Source organism: Dunckerocampus dactyliophorus, chromosome 18 (genome assembly GCF_027744805.1).
Source record: "Dunckerocampus dactyliophorus isolate RoL2022-P2 chromosome 18, RoL_Ddac_1.1, whole genome shotgun sequence".
Taxonomy (NCBI): domain Eukaryota; kingdom Metazoa; phylum Chordata; class Actinopteri; order Syngnathiformes; family Syngnathidae; genus Dunckerocampus; species Dunckerocampus dactyliophorus.
Window position 1 is genome coordinate 8,003,889 of NC_072836.1, and position 13,781 is coordinate 8,017,669.

The 13,781-nt window shown below is 40.7% G+C and overlaps 2 protein-coding genes across 5 annotated transcripts in view; both read right to left on the reverse strand.

Annotated features, from left to right (window-relative positions):
* brd4 (bromodomain containing 4) overlaps window positions 1–3,780 on the reverse strand; it is a 33,784-nt gene extending 30,004 nt beyond the window's left edge. Inside the window, exon 1 of the mRNA XM_054759727.1 lies at window positions 3,680–3,780. The gene's annotated coding sequence lies outside the window, so the exon portion shown is untranslated. The remainder of the gene's footprint in view (window positions 1–3,679) is intronic.
* Window positions 3,781–5,473: 1,693 nt separating this feature from the next.
* Window positions 5,474–13,781, reverse strand: part of pbx4 (pre-B-cell leukemia transcription factor 4) — a 30,319-nt gene continuing 22,011 nt past the window's right edge. For 2 of the 4 annotated variants that reach the window (XM_054759770.1, XM_054759772.1), the window contains 4 exons: window positions 12,607–12,763; window positions 10,982–11,052; window positions 10,333–10,419; window positions 5,474–7,811 (listed from right to left, as the gene is read on the reverse strand). In XM_054759770.1, the coding sequence (XP_054615745.1) occupies window positions 7,722–7,811; window positions 10,333–10,419; window positions 10,982–11,052; window positions 12,607–12,763 (405 nt within the window). In that variant the 3' untranslated portion in view covers window positions 5,474–7,721. The remainder of the gene's footprint in view (window positions 7,812–10,332; window positions 10,420–10,981; window positions 11,053–12,606; window positions 12,764–13,781) is intronic. The other 2 variants (XM_054759773.1, XM_054759774.1) reach the window with 1 other exon arrangement.

Below are 13,781 nucleotides of genomic sequence, written 5' to 3' on the forward strand. Positions count from 1 at the left end.
AGTCAAATTTCTTACACTTTCTCCTTCTTACTCCTCAAAAATGAATTAGTAATTACAACAAGCAAGCAGTGTGGATTATGTAGATGCGGCTGAGAGAAAAACCTTGTGAGAGTTTGGAGGGGGAGGAGCGAGCCGTACAGTGGCACCTAGATGCAGCAGCAGAATCCAGACTTTATTAGCTATTTCTAAGGGCGTCTCAACTACTTGCATTTATTTGCTATTCTCAAGCGGTCTCAGAACACAACCACAGCGAATAGCGGGAATACAATGTGTATCCGCTTTCAGAAAAAAGCTTGTGATGTGGTTTGCCTGGTCAGTTGCTTCACAACCAAACAGTCAGTTTCATCTCGAGGTCATTCGCAACTGGGCCAAAACTGAGTTTCCATGGCAACGAGAGAGCCGAACTAAAAACAGCATCATAACAGACTGGGGAGACAAAAAAAAACAATAGGCTAAGAAAAGTGTGTTCTCCAGCGAGTCACCGTGTGACAGCTCTCACCTGGCAGATCAAGCAGCCCGGCAGACAATTTTAGCATGTTTTTCCAGATCATTAATCACATTTAAAAACCGCTAAGTCAATCACCAGTCTGTGTACTTTCAAGCAACCTTGTTTTGAAAAACCAGTCTAACCACTTTGGTTAAATCCTGTCATTACCTTGAGTAGGGCTGGGCGATTATATGATTGCGATCGGTGATTGCGATAAATTCCAGGTCGATTACGGTGATCATATGGTAACATGTTTACATGATCAAACATAGCAGAAATGTCTGTGACAACAACCAGTCGGAGTCAACCTTTTTTTGGTCTTCTGTTTGTAAGTTGCCAGAAAAGTAAAGAGAATGACCCAAAGTGGAGTGAAATGTGGAGCTGAAGGCAGCTAAATAGATGTCAGTGACTTGAGTTACCCTTTGAAAATGAGCCTATTGTCAACGTCGGTTGAGTGGCGGTGGTTTGGCTAGCTCCAAAGTGGTATGGAGCAAATCAAGGCGACGTGCAAGGTACTGTATGTCGACGGTCGGTGCCGGTGTTTCAGCTTGCCGCTTCCACATGTTTAGTTCAGGATTGGGGCGGGTTAGTGTTTGTTAGGAGATGCCGCAACAATTGAGCGGAGATATTTCCCCCCCACAAACACTCCTTCTCCAAACTATGACAGCATTTCATTCACATTATGTCAATTTCCGAGAGAGTCTGCGTTTAACAGTCGATTCCGTTTTCATTTTCCAATTTCCGTGATTCAGTTAACTCGAAAATCACAGGGCCCTAACAGAGGCAGAGTTATGATACGGATAATGGTGATCAATTTACGACAGTCATAAACAGCTAAAGCTCTGCTTTATAATTCTGCACAGTCAGCACACCATCAGCTTTTTGCTAGAAAGCCAGATCAAGGGAGAACTCATTCAAGGAAACTTTTTCTACCCAACAGGTCTATACCTTGTCCTTTTATTAAGCAAACTATGAAAGCTTATTTTACTTATCTTATTTACATGATGAGTGTCATTCTGTGTGTTCTGTGTATTTGGTGTCTTCCTGATTTATATGATTGAAGGTGACAGTTATTATATGTAACAGGCGAGGAGCTATCGCATCACAGTCACTCTATGTCTTGGCTGTCCTACACGTGTGCACATGTAAAAAATTACCACCTCCTTCCCCCCAAGCCTGTAAACATAGTGGACACACTGTCTTCCATGGTGTTCTTTTTTAGATATGCCGTACATAATTCTTGTGGAGTAAGATGTTGACACAAAGGAGGCAAACCCGTTACAGTAGATGGGCATTTATCGCTAAGCCAGCTGACAGAGTTCTCGTCCACAGCTGTCAAACCACGAGCCCCATGGGGATGACGATAATATCACATGGTCCGCAGTCTGCTCCTCCGCACCATACTCACAGGCCGCAGTGGAAGCCATACCCCATCTGTACATGGATGAGCGGAAGAGACCAACGCCGTTTCAAAGGCGGTTGAGCCTGACCCAAGAGAGAATTATACAACAAACTACATAGCCAAACGCACACGTCCAAAAACCAGAAAGGACGTGATGTCCTACCTCAGCAGCCAAACTTTCTGCCAAGTCTGTTCTGAGGATCACACGTGTGGCTGAGGAGCCACAGCCAGGAAGTGATGGAACATTGACATAAGTCGCTTCACTGACACAGAATTTTCAGATGACAGTAGCAACTTTTGCCGACATCTGATTACCTTTCCTCGACTCTTGCACGGCAAATCATGCCTTTCACCGTCACACAGGTCGGATATACACCGCCCGAACACTCTGACTGCAGAAGCATCAGATACATATTGGATTTATAGCCACACACGAAAGAGGCATGGGTCGCATTTGAAAAAAACTAATCGTACCGTTCACACTGACAAGAAAAAAAACCTGACACCGGTCACATATGAGCAAAAAAACTGGAATTGGTCTGCAGTGTGAACGTAGCCTGGCATTCTCAGCTTTTGTTTACCGCTGCTCATTTTCCTCCCCTTTCCAGCATATAGTCAAATTGTGTAGCAACATTCTTCCACTAGTCTCCCTCCCTCCTGTGTGCGTGCTCGCTGCTGTGCCGTGTCTGTAAGCCCCCTCTCGCCTCTGTGGTAGGTGTCAACACATACAAGATCACACATTTTGACCAATCACGTGCATTAACAAAAAAAACAAAAAAACAAAAGACGACTCCTTCCTCTTCAAAAAGAGCGGGCTACCGCTGATCACTCAACAAACCCAGGATCGTTCTGTAAAGACCCATCACTGGAGGACACATTTTAACCCATCAATGTTTCTAGACGTGACTGCACATAGTGGCATTGTACACACATCAAAAGAAAAATGTTGTCATACTGCATTTCATGTGTCAAGTTATTACATCTCGCTATGATCTGCCACTACAAAGTTACAGCATGTGTGTGCATGAATCAAAATTTCTGCTGCTAAGAATAGAGCAGTCTGCCATGTAACGGGCTTTCGCGCACTCACACACACACTCAGACACAAGTCGGATCATATAACTGTCATTACAGCCACACATTCAGGACAGGAGCCATTGCTAGGCGTGATTAATTCAACGATTAACGGCAAAGCATCGTCTGGTAGCCACAACCATAACGTTGAGGCACATTGTTGAGCTTAGAAGCAGTTTCGGCTTGGACACAGAAAGGTAAACATGCACAAAAGGCGTTGCGATTGCATAATTCACATCACTCAAGCCCCTCAATTCGGTGATTTCCCTGCACTGACTAAATAGCCTCAGTGTGAGTGTGCGCCATCATCATCACCCACAACACAAGACAGTCGACGAGCAAAAGTAGCCATAGCCGCAGAACACGGCGTTCTCAACAGCCTCTGTTGGGCTGTAAGTGGTAGAATTGGGCCGAAGAGTGTTTAATACGTGTACAAGATGTCAGACAGACACCCAATTCATGTGCGGTTATTGTGTCTTTTATGTAGACAACTGCCAGCTAGCTTTTAGCAAGCTAACAAGCTAGCTAGCTAGAGAGCAGGCCGCCGTGCAAGTCAACGCTCTCAGCGGGCGCCGGCTGTATCAGCGCCAGCCGTTAAGGGCTTTGTGTGTCGTCGTCGCTGTGGTTTCATACTTCTCTCACACTCTCACACACAGTCGACGCGACACGACGGAAAAACAAGCGAGAGAAGAGAGTTTGGAAACAATGGCGTTTACCTGGTTTTATCAGGTTGCCAGGGCGCGCGGGCTCTTTCTCTCCGAGGATCATGAGCACCTCTCCTTGTCGGTGACGTCACACGCAGGATCCTTACGTCGACGACGTAATGAGCGAGAGTCTACTGCAACTTGACTAACAAAAAGTCAGTTTTTTTTTGAGCGGTTCTCTGTGAATATTTTATTTGCGTTATTCAATTAATTGGATACATTTTCCTCATTTTTTATGACAGCAATGTAATATCAGAAAATAAAATAAAAATATCTTGGACGACGTAACAAAGATAAATTATAATCAATAAAAGAAATAAGACCTCTGCGTAAATTAAAATATCTGTATGGCTAACCCTGTAGCATGTCAAATATGTGGAGTAAAACTGCAGAATGGATTGCGCATGGAACTCAAACAATGCACTAATGTGAAACAGTTTAAGAAGCACTTCAAACATGGTGTTTAAAAGCGATATCGAGGAAGACGAATGCTAGTACCACACTGTGATATCATTTACCACGAATTTATCCAGTATTATCTTATCATATATTCATTTATTCCCTATACAATGCTTCTGTCAGCTTTTACTCTTTTGTGTTTTCTTTTCATTACTGAATAAGCTATTTACAAAGTATATTAACTCTACTATTACACATTTATTAATTTCTCTCCCAATTAGTTAATGGTCACCTGGTACATGTAATAAATATGGACAGAAACGCAAACAAACAAAAAAACACTTACACTTGTGTGACACGATTTTCTCCAGTGTTACATACTGAGGTCCGTTAGATTTATGGCCAAAATACGGGCCAAAACCACTGCCGCTCTCTAGTGTCCAACGATTGTACTACACAAAAGTGAAATTCTGCTCCATTTCCCGTAAAGCTCTTCCAAGTAAACCACATACGTAATCAACTGGAAATGGTTACCACTACTAGCACATTGCGCAACCATTTGGCTAATAAAATATAAGTAATAATAATAAATACACAAAATTAAGTTTGAATTCCATGCAGTGTTCCATTTTATAGTGCGCTGGAATGCTACTGCTCCAAGCTAGCTAGCACGTCAGTTGCGAAACGTAAAAATACTTTGTTTTACAATGCATTCAATTCCATTTTTGTCTTTAAAAACGTTCAAGTTTCAATTTCGAGATAGAGGATGTAGATATGTACTGTAATGTCTAATGTAGTACTTACCACAGCCACAAGATAGCAGTAGGCAGCAAAACTACTGTATAAAGTTAAAAGTGTCATGAAAAGCCTTTACCTAATTAATTAAAGACATTTCGGCTAGTTTTTGCAGTAAATTTTGCACAGCATTAATGGTGTTACTGTGATTATCAAGTGTGTAAAAAAATTAATTCCGCTACTTTCGTCGCCTAAGGTAGCCATCTTGAAAGTTGGGGGTCAGGGGTTATGAGGCTTTCGGGTGTCTTTTTTTTGACTGGGAACTTTCACTCTCATTAACTGCTATTTTAGAAATTATTTTAGCTGATGTTTTCAATCTGTCATAAATTTGCCATTTTTTGTTATTTTGTAATGAATACAATGATATTTATAACAAAAATAAACTATTGTTTTTAGAATTTGTTTTAAAAGAGGAGCTGATGAAAGTCTTCCACTAGGATTACTCAAATTATTAGTAAATAATTTGATTTTTAGAAATATTATTGGAGCATTTTTTTTAATTGCAAACTGATCTTTGAATTTTTGAAACATTTTTTTCCTCCAACAGGAAGCACAAAAGTAGTAGTAGTTTTGGTGATGCTGAAAGTGTTATAAGACTGACATGAATCTGAAGATGGTGCAATCTCTCCTTTTTATTACATTTGACTATAACAAGAGCATTTTTGTGACAACTTATAAAATGAAACACTCCTAAAATCTGAAATCAAATACTGGAAGAAGAAGGAAGAAAAAAAAAATCACACTAAATTGTTTTTTTTATTAAGTTTCTAATAAGAACACTACAATTTGTCATTCTTCCTTTTTGTTTTTACTCTTTCTTTCTAGAACAATTCTAAAGTTGAGGTATAAAAGGAGTTCATACAGACGCACAGGTCTGAAAACAGCGGGGAGTGGGAGGGTCAGGGGTTATATATACAACAGAGATGGAAAGACAGAGGTAGAGAGAGGGGTAAATACAAGGGAAAGAGAGGAGATACAAATATACTAACAAGAAGAAAATAATCATAAATCAAAAAAGGGCTTATGGGTCATTTGCTGCTGCGGGGGTCATTTCATCACTTGATAGCAAACATGCACCTTCACATTGAACAGAAGCTTCATTTGAAACTGTTAGGGAACCATCACATTGTTACATTTTCACCCATTTAAAAAAAATAAAATAAAATCCACAGCGGCAAATGACCAAACGGTAAACCCAACATTTCCACCCGGTTATGTAAGAAAAACAAAACAAAAACTAAATAATAATAATCAAAAGTGGATACAGAGTTATATAGAGTCCTGTGTGTGTGTGTGTGTATGTATGGGGGTCAAAGGTCAAATAAAAACTAGCATCTTAAGCGAGCATTATAAAAGAAATAGTGAAACATTACACAAACTGTACAGTGACATCCATCACAACAGGTAGAAAAAAGAAGGGGGCGGGGCAGGCAGGGGCGAGGAGTGGGCGGGGCTTGATGATAATTTTGGTGTTTTCTTCCTAAAATACAGTCGTATGAACCGCCATAGGCAACAAAAGTCAGGAGAACCACGTCAGACGCCAGTTTATACTTTTAAGGACATTATTATTATTATTATTTTTTCCATCATAAGGCGACAACCTAACTTGATGATCACAACTTTATTTAAAAAACAGCTAAAAAATAGTTCCAAAGAGTGTAGTCATTTTTTTCTTTTTGGTATCAGGGGAGAGAAAGAGAGAGAGAAGCCCTCACCTGATTGGACAGAAAATAAAGTTACAAAAAATAAAAATGAATATGTATGTTCTCACTGCAACGACCCCACCAATCCCCTGAAAAAAAAAAAAAAAACACAAAATAATTGAGGCACGAGGCCGCCATACAGAGACAAAGACACACAAGAAAGGGTGGCGGCATCATCATCATCTTCATTACTGACTGTGGTATTTTTGGTTTTGGTACAACAGAAGGTGTGCTTCCGTGATGGGGGAGCAGCACACGCCCCCACACGGAGATACGCACACATCATAGCAACAACACGGTGCACTTTCTCCTTTTTTTTTTTTTTTTTGGTCTTGACTGTCATAATTATACCCTTTTTACATTTTTTTCTAAGTTTTTCTTAATTAAAAACGAAGTTAAAAACTGGGAAAAGGGTTAAATGGAAAAAAAGAAAGAAAAAAACACGCCTAGAAGTCCTAACATGCATGGAAGACAGTTTTTGCTAACGTTGCGCCCCCCACCTTCTCTCTAGACGCCGTTCTAGATGCTTTATTGGGAGCATGTGAATTTTTTTGGGTGGCGGCTGGTGCATTCTTGGTGAAACAGCGTTAGAAGGAAAACAACAAAATAGGCTACAATTAAAGAAACTAGCAGACAGAAAATAAGAAGTTAGCAACGGCCTCTAGTGGTTAGCGACAAAAAAAGGGCTGTTATAGTTCCATCCCCCTTCTTCTTCCTACCAGCTCCACCCTTTGAACAGCTTTCGAGCCCTCTCATTACGAGGATGCTAACGTTTGTGCTTGACACAGAGCTGATGGAGACGTACAAGATGGTGGTGGTGGAGCAGGCGGTGTGTGTTGCACTTTTTGGTAAGAGCGAGGTGGTCCGTTTCCTGCACTGCTGGGGGGCTTGATGACATACGGGCGATTCTCAGGCGGGGGTGGTGATGGTGAAGAGCACTGTGTGAGGTCAACGCGCATGTATGGACATCATGACACAGCCGGTGGGGGAAGGAGGGGATAGACTGTCCTGTGGTCCAGCACAGAGTGTATATGAAATGATCCTGTGGAGAGGAGGAGGAGGAGTCCGGAGGAAATTGCGTGATGGATGGCGGGTGGGGGGGGGCAGTCGAGGAGAGTGGGGGGGTTCCGGGGCTGGGGGAAAAGGGAGCCACCCGATCAGTTGGAGGTGTCGGAGTGGACGCTACCAGGAGCGCCGGGAGGAGAGGTGACAGAGGGGGGGTTGGTTGTGTCCTGCCAGCTGTTTGCCTAAAAAAACAGTCAGAAAAGAGCGGTGGAAGTTGATTACTGTATGACGTCCAATACAAACATCCTACATTTCCAAAGATGATAACGCTCAGTGCCGATTATGTTATGGAGGTACAACTGATGCCCTATTTTGCAGAATTGACTTTTCAGTGATGTACTAAGAGTAAAATGTGTCAATACAGTCAGTTTATGAGCACCAAACATGAAGAACATTGAAGAAATTTAGCTTTTTCTCGTAACATTATGCCTTTTCTATATTTTTCCCCATTTTTTTGTTTAATTTTATTTCTATAATGTTGACACCCCTGCTTTTACAGCTCTTCGCCACGGTTGAGTGTGTGACGTAAGGTCAATTATGTGAGCAACCACAACTCTCGTCAACAATTTAGCTTATTAGCTTGTTACCGTGCTATTTACCTTGTTACCATGGTATTTAAACAAAGAAGGGGAGTGTCACTGCAGTTGGAACTAATCGATGCGTTACAGCAGCGGTCAGATTATTTTTTTTTTTTTTGAGTTGCACGTCACGTTTACGCAAGAAGGTTTGCTGGGGGAGGAGCGAGCCGGTGTGGCAAACGCTGGTATTTGTCACTACGCAATACGCAATCGGTTCAACTGGGATCTACGCATGTGCAGAACGCGTCTCCATCTGGTCGGCCTACTTTTCAGCAGTGACATGTTAGGCATGTGTTATCTATCGATCTATTTTACGGCAGCAAGCAATATACATCCCCCCCCACTCCCAAAAAATGTTATTAAGATAGACAGAAATTTGAGAAATTACAACATAATCCATCATGTTTTTCTTATATCATATCCATGGTGCAAGTGGACAATTTATAAGCCCTCTTTTCTTTGTTCCATAAATTATTTTACGTTTTCTTCGCCACTGAAAAAATACACACAAAAGCATTTGCTAGGAAGATATGTTTGGATGGATGATATTTCTACATGTAGAAAATCATTGCACTCTGCTTATGGTTGTTTACATTAGAATATCACTGCATTTTATGTGTTTTATTCTGTTTATTTATGTATTTATACGTGTCTGGATATGACGTTTACGTTTGCGCTACGTGCACGGCGCAAGTTTTTACATAGCTCAGTCTTGGTGGATGTCATAAGACGATAGAAACATCCCCATGCTAACGAAGTATTTTAACAAGAGTCACTTATAAAATAACCTCCCAATATATTACATATATGAAGTGTGGTTATTGACAATTTGTGTTCATACATTTAAAAAATGTATAACTACCACAGCACGTGACGTCGCAGAAGCGCTGTCGTAAAAATTTGCTAAAGAAGGAAGTGACGTGGCGTGTTCCTAATAGGGCAGGGGTGTCAAAACTGCCGCCTGAAGGCCATTTACGGCCCACAGCTTGTTTTTTTTTTTTTTTGTCCCATGGCCCATTGTAGAAATAAAGTTAAAGCAAAAAAACCCCAAAACAACACAAGTGGAAAAAAATTGAGAAAAAAATAAATTTTATTAAATATTAATATAATAATTCAATATAAAATACATAAATATAATTTAATATGAAATGTTAAATATTTGTATTAATTAATTAATAATGAAAAAAAGTTTTGTTTTTATTGTATATCGAACTTTTTTTTTTTTTTTTTTTTTTGCCTTTTTCCAAAATGGAATATCAAAGCGGCCCCGTACCACCCTTTCAGTCAACAGCCCTCAGTGGAAAAAGTTTGAATACCCCTGCAGTAGCGCTGACTAAAAGCACTTTTAAACTGTCTAAATTCCAGCATCAAGCCTAGATTTTGGACAACACGCTTCCAATACAGCATTGTGGAACCGCTGAGACTTCACATTGTCGAGAAATACTCTAATATGGACTCTTTAATCTTAAATACAGTGAAGTGATACTTGTGTCCGGCATCTTCACAGTAGTTAACATCTTTTTGCATTTGTATATAACCTGATTAAAAATTTTAAAATAAAGCGATACACAAATCACTTTGCATTATGTGCTGGTCTTTCAAACTGAGAGTGAAATAGTTTTATTCTTTTTTTCATCAAAACAGTAACGGTGGCTAACTTCTTTTTCTTTTCTGTTGGTTTCTTAAACTGTGATTTATCTATCTATCTATCTATCTATCTATCTATCTATTTATTTATAGATGTCCCATATCATCAGCTGACCAATATCATCAGTTCTAAAAAGAAGGTATTTGTTCATATCGGTATTGGTTTTCTGGGCCAATGGGTAATGAAGTGCTGGACAATATCGATATCTCGGATATCAGTAAAAAGCCAATATCAAGCATCTCCACTATTTTTAAATCTAAATGTTCACAGTAATTCTTACAACAGTAAGAATATTAAAATGCCTATAGTTAATAAAAGGATGGTAACAGTTGCACCCTGGAACAGGTGATATCTCTTTCTATTATTTCCTATGGGGGAAAGTACAGACTGTGTTCAACTTTGAGGTTTCCACTTCATTAGGATCTTCACTACATGGTTTAGGCAGTGATGCTGACTCTATGCAGCACTGCTACTTACATCCAGGCGATGAGAGGTGTAGAGGCCACTACCTGACAGCTCCTCATAGCCGCCCGTCAGGTGTGTAGCACGGTGCAGGGTATCCACCTGTCAACACGACACACAAACACACTAGTCCGTTACAGTGACTACACAAAGTCATTATGTATAACTCCACAACCAGACAACAACATAGCGGAGTGAGTGTCCATAATCTTGTACTGTACGCATCACAGCTACAGCTTTGTTCATGTATTTAGAACTCTCTCTCTCTGTCAGTCAACCAGGAAATATTGTGCTTCATCTTAATAATAACTTACATGATGATGCATGGAACAAGACTCACTGGGACAAGTTGTGTTCTGTTTGCTCTACACAGGACGGGGGTGTATGTATGGACATATAGAGGGATGCTTGGAGGAGCGTGGGGGGGATAAATTAAAACAGGAAGTGCTTATCTATCGCCACCTAAGTCAGACATGCTCACACAACTAAAAGGTTTGGACATCACCCTACTAGCTCTCCTTGGGAAGGACATCAGGGTCAAAGGTAAAGGCCAAAGGATGGGGTCGGAGGAGAGGCTGAGGGAGTCAAGAGGAGCTATGCTAAAGGGTAGCTATCCCAGGGTGGCATTGAGGTCAGCGAGCGCAGCTGTCCTCAGTGCAAGTACCTGCGGCTGTAGAGAGGGGGCGATGTTGATACCCTCCCCGTTCAGCAATCGCAACCCAAGGTAGGCATCGCCTGCGTGAGACAAACCGTATGACCCCAGTGACCCGACAGGCAACATATATATAGCTATAAACGTATAGCCAAACAGCCAGTGAACCCCTGCGCTGTTATTAGGGGTGAAAGGTCACTACTGGTCATGTGTGCTGACAGGAGGAGGACGAGGTGGTAAATTCTCATCAAATAAGGGGCTTCGGTATCAGGGGAGTGCCTCTAGCTTATTCTAAACAGGTCAACCAATGACCTGGAGCATTGACCCAGTGGATGACACCACCGCCAAATATCACATGCTAACTATTTTACTCCAACAGATTTAGATGGGAAATAGAATTAACAGTTTATCTTGTATTCTTCATACAGTTTGTCTGAAGTCTTTCTTGGAGTCCAACTTGTTTAAAAAAAACACACACACACACACACACAACACAAAAAATATAGGTGGGATTGTTGAAAAAGGATTGATTTTTTTTTTTTTTTTTTTTACTTTTATAGTAATTTTTAATAAAATATTTTACAATTTTAATGACATTTAAATGAAAATTTATTTTAATGAAAATTTACATTCCTGTTTTAATTTAAATTTACATTTTTTTTACATACAATTTTGGGGCCACACGGAGGCCTACTGGTTAGAATGTTGGCCACACAGTCAGGAGAATGGGAAGATCTGGGTCCGAGTCTCCGTTGGGCATCTCTTTGTGGAGTTTGCATGGGTTTTTTTCTCCGGGTACTCCGGTTTCCTCCCACATTCCAAAACCATGCATATTAGGTTAATCTGAGACTCTAAATTGTCCATAGGTATGAATGTGAGTGTGAATGATTGTTTGTCTATTTGTGCCCTGCGAGTGGCTAGCGACCAGTCCAGGGTGTACCCCGCCTCTCGCCCAAAGTAAGCTGGGATAGGCTCCAGCATACCCCGGCGACCCTCATGAGAATTAAGCGGCATAGAAGATGGATGGACACACAATTTTGGCAAGACGCCACAAATAGATATGACACTACATGTTCACTCTCGCTCATAAACACATTATGATGCACCTGGCATGCCAGGGAATAAGAAGACGAGCAGGAGGAATCATGTATGAGTCAGGAGTCACGTAAGAGTCAGAGTTTGTCGCTATCTTTAGCAAGTAATCACAGCACTTTGGATAGTCTTTTTCTAAAAAGCAACTTGCAACAAATCTAGCAGAGACGTTTTGGAAACTCTGACACGAAAGCACGTATTGCTTTTCTCAACGAGCACTGGGTGCTGCCGTGGGCCCCTCCATTACCAAGAGACAGAGACTGATAGGTGGCTACATCTTGTGACATAAAACAAAAAGAAGCAACAAGAAAGTTTGTAGTTCCAAACATTTGTTTTGCTTTTCATGTTTTTTTGACTCACTTTGTGCAACATAATTGGCCACCACCACAAATAGATTGCAGTCCTGTGGGAAACATTTGCTACTATTCCATAATTCCAATCTAATATAGAATTACGGATAATGCTTGTTTGCAGAAATACTACAATGAAATATAATTTGGGGAGGGGGTAGTGTAAGGCATAGCTGGAGATGGAACGCATGCTACCTGAGTTGGGCGTCGCCGGAGAGTTAGCCTGGCTAGCCTGTGCCGACACATTGGCGGCGTCAACCGCTGTCTTGACTGCGTAGAGGTTTGCTTCCTCCTGAAACTTCCCAATGTTCTTCTTGTAACGTATTCTCTTGTTGCCAAACCAATTAGAGACCTGGGGACAGATAGATAATGTTGATGGATTCAAAACAGTTACAAAAAATAGGAGACAAAGGCAACACAATGCCATTAAGACATTCTGGGTTTACAGCAGTGGTTCTCCATTATTTTCTGTCATGCCCCCACTGGAGGACAGAAATATTTTCGCACCCCCCTGATTTGAAATACTATTGAGAAACTGATAATATCTATTTATTTATCTGTACTGTACATATTGAACTCAAAATTGAAACCAGCAAAATGCAACAAATGGAGAGCAGTGAAGTATACAAGCGTATTCAACAGTCAAATTAAATGCTGAGCACAACAAATTCAGACATGTTGGCAGGTCTGCAATAATATTGAAAGTCCTCCCTGCCTCTGACGCCCACACTGACAGTTCACCACGCCTCCCCCAGGGGGCCCCACCTCACTATTTGAGAAGCACTGGTTTGCAGTAATCCAGCGTTTATTGTGGTTAACTGGTTACAGACCCAACCACGATAAGTGAATTTCTGCGAAGCAGGATTCCTTCTTTATAAATGGAATATTTTTGTAGTTACAGCATAGAAAACCTGTCAACAATCTTCAAAATACATTTTTTAATGTTGTTAGAGCCCTTTACACATGATATACAGTATATAGTCACCTTTATATTCGTATTACACAATATAGTAGATATAATCCCAAAAAAATGGCGCTCATGTGAGTTGCAGTAAATGTGTGGAGGACATGGAGTGTTGTCAAGGGTTCAGAGTTCAGTTTTAGCTTGGCATGTTTTAGGGTCGCAACAGTAGCCCATGTTATTATTATGATTATTATGCTATTATTATTGTGCCTGTTGTGAGATAATGCAAACCTGCAATAAAAGCCTGTTGTTCCAGCCATCAAGTGTGATGCTTGTCTCACCAAACAATTACTGACACCTAGTGACCAATGTAGTATACTACATTCACAATTAGAATGCATCTTAATTCTTTGTATTTTAGTTCCTTTAGCCATTTTTATGCTTGAAAATGATTAATTCAGGCAAA